Source organism: Pongo abelii, chromosome 10 (genome assembly GCF_028885655.2).
Source record: "Pongo abelii isolate AG06213 chromosome 10, NHGRI_mPonAbe1-v2.0_pri, whole genome shotgun sequence".
Classification (NCBI taxonomy): Eukaryota; Metazoa; Chordata; class Mammalia; order Primates; family Hominidae; genus Pongo; species Pongo abelii.
The window spans coordinates 50,332,988-50,341,474 of record NC_071995.2 but is presented as its reverse complement, the minus strand read 5'-3'; the positions used below and the strand labels follow the sequence as shown (position 1 = coordinate 50,341,474).

The 8,487-nt window shown below is 52.5% G+C and overlaps 1 protein-coding gene across 1 annotated transcript; it reads left to right on the top strand.

Annotated features, from left to right (window-relative positions):
- On the top strand, positions 1-8,014 carry KRT74 (keratin 74). The gene is made up of 9 exons (XM_002823281.4): positions 1-537; positions 1,176-1,390; positions 1,839-1,899; positions 2,372-2,467; positions 2,994-3,158; positions 3,829-3,954; positions 5,409-5,629; positions 6,104-6,138; positions 6,629-8,014. The coding sequence occupies exons 1-9, from the start codon at positions 67-69 to the stop codon at positions 6,826-6,828; spliced, it is 1,590 nt and encodes a 529-aa protein (XP_002823327.3). The 5' UTR covers positions 1-66; the 3' UTR covers positions 6,829-8,014.
- The last annotated feature ends 473 nt before the right edge of the window (positions 8,015-8,487 follow it).

Below are 8,487 nucleotides of genomic sequence, written 5' to 3'. Positions count from 1 at the left end.
ATCAGTGTGTTCTCTACCCCTTGGCGACTGCTTTTCTCCAGCTCTGTCAACTCCATCTTTCCCACCATGAGTCGGCAACTGAACGTCAAGTCCAGTGGTGACAAGGGCAACTTCAGTGTGCATTCGGCAGTGGTGCCAAGGAAGGCTGTGGGTAGCCTGGCTTCTTACTGTGCAGCTGGCAGAGGGGCTGGAGCTGGCTTTGGTAGTCGGAGCCTCTATAGCCTTGGAGGGAATCGGCATATTTCTTTCAATGTGGCTGGTGGCGGAGTTCGGGCTGGAGGTTATGGCTGCAGGCCTGGCTCTGGGTATGGAGGGGGCCGGGCCAGTGGCTTTGTTGGCAGTATGTTTGGCAATGTGGCCCTAGGGCCTGCATGTTTGTCTGTGTGCCCGCCTGGGGGCATCCACCAGGTCACTGTCAACAAGAGCCTCTTGGCCCCCCTCAACGTGGAGCTGGACCCTGAGATCCAGAAGGTGCGCGCCCAGGAGCGGGAACAGATCAAGGCGCTGAACGACAAGTTCGCCTCCTTCATTGACAAGGTGGGTCTCATAGGAGGAGGATGAGGCAGACCCCTGAGGCCTGAGCAGTTTTCCTGCTGCCTGGGAATGGACTGTGCACTGTGGCTGGAAAGGTGCTGCTGGGCCTCAGGAAGGGCTTCCTCATCATTAGGGAAGGTGAACAGGTCTGTGAGCCACCGAGGACAAAGGAATACATGAATATATTGGCTACTTTGGCGATTTTGCAGGGAAGGATGGGAAGCTGGGTAAAGAGCAGCCCTTTCTTGATAAAAAAGTGATGAGTTTCTTGAGGACAGCTGGATCTTCCAAGAACATGAAAGGCTAATAGAATCCAGGAGTGTTCAGAGAGAAGGGCTCATGGTACAGGAAGAGACACTTAGTTGAGACATACGGAAGGACATCTCCTGGGACCAGGGCTGAGCAATAGAAGAAAGTTGTGGAACCTCCTTGAGTGAGTTCTCAGTGATGGCTTGTCCAGAAGGCTAGGAAATGAGCACTTGTAAAGGATCTAGTTTGTGTGGAATGGCAAGGGTGGAGAGTCAAGACATGAGCAAAATGACTACAACAATCTATGGCAAACCTGGGGAGTCAATGGTGTGTGTCCAGGGGGCATGACTGCACCCATTGTGGTTCCAGGAGTCTGTTGATTTGGGTTCCAGGTACGGTTCCTAGAGCAGCAGAACCAGGTTCTAGAAACCAAGTGGGAGCTGCTGCAGCAGCTGGACATGAACAACTGCAAGAAGAACCTGGAGCCCATCCTTGAGGGCTACATCAGCAACCTGCGGAAGCAGCTGGAGACGCTGTCTGGGGACAGGGTGAGGCTGGACTCGGAGCTGAGAAGCATGAGGGACCTGGTGGAGGACTACAAGAAGAGGTGAGCAGGCCCCACCCGAGGGTCACAGACCATGTTCCCCGTGCCTCTGGGCTCACCTGATCTCTGTGCCATTATTTTTTAGGAGATGGGGGAGTACTCTCCGGGGTCAGGAGCTCACATCCCCTTCTCTGGCTGGGGGGAAGGGCCTATCCTGTTTGATGATAACTTCCTGCCTAGTTGATAGGAAGCAGTTCCTGTGCTCCTTGACCCACTGAAATGTTCAGTTGCTGGTGTCATGGGCCCAATAGGCACCTGGGTGTTTTCCTAACATGCAAAAAGTAGGAGGCAAGTGAGGCAACTCAGGGATATCTTACTCCTGTCACTAGCCTCTTACTGCTCACCCCAGAGACCCTGCAGGGACCCTGTATCCCAAACACTTGCCTGGTCAGCAGGAAGAGAAAGTTCCTTGGCTAAGGGGGCTAAGGCCATCTTCTCTCCCTGCTGGCAGATACGAGGTGGAGATTAACCGGCGCACAGCAGCAGAGAATGAGTTTGTGGTGCTCAAGAAGGTAAGGGAGGGAGGAGCTTCCTTATTAGGGTCTCTCGCACACCCATCTTAACAACTCTGCTCAGGACTTCAGCCCAGGAGGCTGGGGAGGGGGCTGGTGCCTGGTGATGGTGGAGTCATAGTCCTGGCCTCCAGTGAGTTGGAGAGGAAAGACACACACTCGGGAAATGGACGGAGACAGACAGAGAATTCTGGTCTGGGAACTGTGAAACTCGTGTCCAGCTCAGCCTTGCTGTGTGACCTGAGGAAACCTACTACCTCTCTGGGCTTTGTTTTCTCCAGGCATAACAGAGCTGCCCCATCCTCCTTTCCCTATTCCCAAAGCTTCAGGGAGTCTGAGAAGAAATTGATATTGAGTGAGCTTTCCTTTGTGGGTAGAAAGTAGAAAATCAGGTGGCTGTGGGGCAGGGGTTGGGCAGGGCAGCTGTGGGATGAGGGCTGCATCCCCCAATGACTCTGGGGCCTCTTGGCAGGATGCAGATGCAGCCTACGCGGTCAAGGTGGAGCTTCAGGCCAAAGTGGACTCACTGGACAAAGACATCAAGTTCCTCAAGTGTCTGTATGATGCAGTAAGGACACTCCTGTCCCCCCACCCTCACCCTGCCTCCTTCCCAACTCTTCCAGGGAGATACCAAAAGGAGAGATTTAGGATCAACAAAATGAAAGACGTTTCGGTAGAAAGGTGCAAAACCCTGCACCAGGAGACCATGGAAGTGCAGGATGCTGGTCCTTGGAGGCCATACATACAGGAGGAAATTGATCTCGACCACAATAGTGGCCTTGCCCACAGGCAGGAAAAGATAACCCAGTGAGGTCTTACAAAGCACAGACCCTTGGATTCTGTGAAATTGTGGGAAATGCATTCTTCACCCATCTGCATGTGCCAGCGGGCATCTGCCGTATGCAGGGGTTCCTGCTGCTGTAAGCTGCTCTCCCTCAGCTCTGCAGACACATCCCAGAGGGCACTTCTTCCCCCTACTTTGTCCCTGTGGATCCCAGCAGCCTGTTGGGCCAGGGACCATGGGCCCAGAAGACTGATGGGGCAGAAGAGGGAAGCCAGGGAGTTGCTGAATCTGTCTTCCTCTCTCAATGCAGGAGATCGCTCAGATCCAGACTCACGCCAGTGAGACCTCTGTCATCCTGTCCATGGACAACAACCGGGACCTGGACCTCGACAGCATCATCGCCGAGGTCCGCATGCATTACGAGGAGATCGCCCTGAAGAGCAAGGCCGAGGCTGAGGCCCTGTACCAGACCAAGGTGGGCACTGAACGAGTCTCCTCCCACAGCAGCCCCTCGCTTCCTGGGAAGGGTCACCTGCACAGTGAATGTGAGGAATACTTTTGTGGGCATGCTGAATGAAAGAAAGGTTCCAACCAAGGCTTCAAGGACAAAAGGAATTCTTAGCAGAGCTTGTTATCAAAGATAATTCATGAAACTGGTATGGATTGAATATACGCAACAGAGAGGAACCCTCATTCTTTACTCCATCCACGAACTGCCTGTCCCTCTCTGTTGCATGTGAAAGAAGTGAGGTGGTAAAACAAATACACTTATAGGAATGGGGGCATGCTGCCACAGGGCAGAGGGAGAATCACAGACTTGCAGGAGCATAGCCATGGGTGGATTTGGTGAGGGGCGAGTGAGAGAAGGAGAAGCCTGTAGCTCTTTCCTGATCCCCACGGGAAGACTTTCAAAAGGAAATGGAAGGCGAGGAGTGCTCTGAGTAATGGAACTATGCTTTGGGTAAACTGCTTTGGGGCTGTCAGGGAGAAAACCCCTTACCTGGGCCCCCAGGACCCTGTTCCAGCACTCCTCTTCAGCTCCGTTAAATCCCACCGACAGCCAGGGTGGCAGGGCGTGGCTTATTTACAGGACCCTTCCCCAGTGCCCTTGTCTCATCGCCAACTTCCTATCTCTGGGAAACCAGATCCAGGAGCTGCAGCTGGCAGCCAGTCGGCATGGTGATGACCTGAAACACACCAAGAGCGAGATGGCGGAGCTGAACCGGCTCATCCAGAGGATCCGGTGTGAGATCGGGAATGTGAAGAAGCAGGTGGGCAGCAGCCCCACAAAGAACTCTCCGGTTCCACGGCAGGCTCTGGGATGAGGAAATGGGGCCTGCCCTTTGGGAACAAGCAAATCTCCCCTGCCGGGCTTAGGGGTCCCTTGGCCACCCACAGTCTCCCTTTCCCACCCTGCCTCGGTACCCCACCGTCAGAGCTGGCACCCCGCCCAGAATTGGGAGGAGCCTCAAACCTATTTCTCTGACTCCTCATTTTGCAGATAAAGCAACTGGGCTAGGAAGGGGAAGGGACTTGCCCAGAGCCCCCAGCTGGTAATGAATGGAGCTAGGATTAGAACCCAGGTTCCTCTTCTGAAGACTTTTTCTGTGTCCAATGATCCTGCCCCATGTCTCCTTTAGGTGACCCCTCTGAGGGTGGACCCTCTGTCTCCTCCTCCCACTGGACATGGAATGTGTGTGGGGTGCAGGGGGTATGCATCAGGCACCTCTGTGGCCACACCAGTTTCCTGCCCTTGGAGTGGGGCATGGTCTGGCCACCGAGGAACACAGCCATTGATGAAGCCCTCCTGGGTTCCCTTGCCCTGTGCCATGGTACTACTTCCATGTTAGGGGGCAGGGTGGGGGGGTCTGTCTTACCTGACAGCAGCAAATCTTAAACACTGCATCAGTGGGGAGATGATTTTGGAGGCTGGAGGATCCTTCCTGTGACCTCTCTGAGAACCAGGTCTGCTCTGCTAGTGATAGAATTGCCCAGGGGAAAGATCTAAGCCTGTTCTTCTTCTGGTGCCCCCACAACCCTCCAGGCTCTGCAGGGGAACACAAGGACAGCTCTATGACTCTACATTTGGCAGATTCACAAATTCCGTGAGCATAGTTCCTCCTCCTCTGTTAGCACCAGGCATTGCAATGTCCCCCAGATATTCATCAGAGTCCAGCTTCTGAGGTTGTGCCTATAATTTAGGGCCTTACCCTCCTGCTCTAAGGGAAGGCCAGATGTGAGAGCCTTCAGACAGACCCTCCCCAGCGTGCTGGAGTCCAGAAACACTCATCTGGGTGCTAACAGATCAGAAGGATCCCCAATGGGGAGAGGTCCTGCAGCAGGAATCTGATCGCAGTGGGACCGTGGCATACTGTCTCATCCTCAGCCTTGCTGGGGGATCAGGCATGATTTTCCTGAACCTGGAGTGTTTTGAATCTGTAGATACTGGTGGCCTACAGTCTCAGGCACTACCTAACTTTGCAAACATTGACATTTCTTCCTGACCTCCTGAAATGCAACTGCTTCCACAGCTTCATGTGACAACAGCTTTGAATACTCCTCTGCAATAGAAAATAGAAGAGACGAAGTTCTGGTGTTGGCTTTGCAGCTTTTACTCCTTGTCACCAATGGCCCCATCTGCAAAATGAGGGCATTGTTCTACTTAACTTGTATGAGCTAAAAGTAATTTTCTGTTCTGATGGTCTCTCTGTTCTTTGCCCTTCAGCGTGCCAGCCTGGAGACAGCCATCGCTGATGCTGAGGAGCGGGGAGACAATGCCCTGAAGGACGCCCAGGCCAAGCTGGACGAGCTGGAGGGCGCCCTGCACCAGGCCAAGGAGGAGCTGGCGCGGATGCTGCGCGAGTACCAGGAGCTCATGAGCCTGAAACTGGCCCTGGACATGGAGATCGCCACCTACCGCAAGCTGCTGGAGGGCGAGGAGTGCAGGTGGGCGGGGTGGAGGGGAAAGTGTGAGAAGGGACTCGGGATGGCTCCTGTCTGGCTGAGGGGCCACCTGGAGAACAACATGGTTAGTGCCAATACAAGCAAGCGATGTGGTGATTTCGTGAATTCAGAGGCAGCTTCCTGCAAGGGGTTGTCGGACATGAGCCATGAAGCATATGTGGGCGTGTGCTGCTGTGAAGAGAACCGGGGGCTCAGACAGACCTGAGGCTAATGATTGGCTGTACAGCAGGGGCTAATTATTGGCTTTACCCCATGCTAGTGGTGTGGTCTCGGTAAATCATCTAATATCTCCAGGCCCCTTGTTTTCTCATGTGTAAGATGAAGGTGATAGTGTCAGTTTCATAAGTTGTTATAAGTATCAGTTTAAATGATGCACATATAAAAGCAAGAGCCCATTAATGTTCAGTGGAATCTCGACACTGAGTTTTTATCTTTCTCTAACTTTCTGTCTCACAGGATGTCTGGCGAGAATCCATCCTCTATTAGCATCTGTGAGTATTCTTGAGAGATACCTTGGGTTGGGAAAGCCAGGGACCCTGGAACAAAGTGATGTCACCTCCATTTACTGTCTTACCCCCCAAGAAGCTTCTGTTACTGTCTTGGAAAGGTTTCTGGGCTTCAAATGAAACATTCTCCCTTTTCATCCTATGAAATGGTGACTGAGGTCATGCCCACCACTTTCCCTTCCTGTTTCTCCCCTGGGGCATTGTCATTTGGAGAAAGGGTTGGTGGACATGGATTTTCCTAGAATTTCCAGGAGGGCAGGGACTGTATCTATCCTATGGGGTCTTCACCTCACACAAAGTCCGGCCCATAATAGGCTCTCAGTTCATCTCTGTAGTGCTTCTTGACTACTGAGGGTTGTTCTGTGTATTAAATAGGGTGTTGTTGTAGAGAAGCCCTTGGGGACAGCTGTTACCATAGCTGCTATCTGCTGATTGACACTGCTCCTCTCCCCTGCTCTTGGCCCCTCCTTCTCAGCCGTCATCAGCAGTAGCAGCTACAGCTACCACCACCCCAACTCTGTGGGTGCTGACCTCGGGGCCAGCGCTGTGGCAGGTAGCTCTGGCAGCACCCAGAGCGGGCAGACCAAGACCACAGAGGTGCGAGGGGGAGACCTCAAGGACTCCCAGGGCAAGAGCACCCCAGCCAGCATCCCAGCAAGGAAAGCCACCCGCTAGACCCATGGCCTCACCCACCTCTGCACCTGGAAGAAGAGATGACTTTGCCACCCCTAAAGGTGTCTGCCACACCCAAGTTCCCAGGCCCTGAGTTTTAAAACTGTCTGTAGTACACTCGACTGTCTGCATCGTGGTTTAGATTTTACTTTCAAGCTCTGATTGACACAGTCACCTTCCCTGTTTCCTTAGGTCCCATGTGGACTAACGACTTCTCATTTTCCTTGCTGCCTTCGGCTGGCAGGAGGCTTTGGAGGCACAAGCCATTATAACCTTCTTGGCCCTAAGGAAGCTGTGATCATCCCTAGAAAGAGGGAAGGAGCAAGAGAGGACAGGGGAGGGGCTGGTTTGTTCTGTGCTTAGGCCAAGTTAGCTACTGTCTGAGAGGTTTTACATCCCCTGCCAGCACGGTGGGGTGACACGAGACCTGTAAGCAGGTGGTGGGAAGTTAGACAGCCTTTACTTGCTCCATCAGAAACAACTTTGCAGGATGACGCCAACATTTAGGACACCATGTGTACATCTGTAGACCACCAGCTGCACCCATCTCCATAAAGCCAAATGAAGGTGTATTGGGGATTCTCTGCCAGCCTGTGTCACCCACCCACCTCCTTCATTATTAGCAATAGCTACCATCATTTGTCAAGCACCTACTAGATGCCAGGCACCCTACACGCATTGCCTCCAATTCTCATCCAGTCCTGCAAAGAAGATGCAATCAGCATCCTTGGAACAGACTGGGAGCCTGATCCCAAGAGGCTGCAGAACTGGCCCCAGTCACCCACCTACGTGCCAGGGTCAGGCCTGGCCGACACAAGGATCTATGCTCTTTCCATGGTGTGTCACTGCCTCTTTAACAAAAGGGCTGTCAAAGTCATCGTTCTTTTTGATGAGGGCAGCGTAATTACATTGCCTTTTGTCAGGACTGTGGGTATGTGATTTGTCTTCTGTCATCTCTCTGGGGCTGTGTCCTACATAGCTTCTGACTCTCAATTTCTGGTGCCATGAGCTGAGCTCAGTGAGTGGAGCTGGCTTTTCTGTCACTGAGTGGTACTCCCTAGTCAGATGTCGTGGCTCAGGGTGTAAATATTCCTAAGAATGGCAGCATCTATTTCCTCTTTTGCTTGAATTAAAGACTCTGAATTTCTGCTGTATATTCATTAAATTGTCCTTGAGTGGTGTCAGAGGTATGCTTCTGTCAGTCTGTCAATCTTTCCAAATGTTCCACCCTCTAGTGATGATGTCCCACCCTCCATTTCTTCCCAGCAAGTGTGCAGGACTCTTGCTGGGAAGCTGCAGGCCAACTCAGATGAGGCTGCTCTGGAGGCAATCTCAGGCTGCTGGAAGAGACAGATACACACTCATGTAAATCAGGGAAGGGCAGCCTAGGGCAGCAATGCTAGTAAGAGACTGGAATAGAGAGGCTAAGCAAGGAAGGCTTCCTGGAGGAGGAGGAGAGTTTAATTAAATGACCAGAAAGATGGACACATAGGCTCCTGGAGAGGGAATTTAAATCACAGCAACACAGTAGTTTGGACACAGGCTTTCATGTGCTTATTTAGTAGGGGGTGGGAGATCTCAGATTTTCCAAAGTCAATACAGATTGGGTATACCTTATCCAAAATGCTTGGGACCAGAAAGTTTCCTGACTTTGGATTTTGA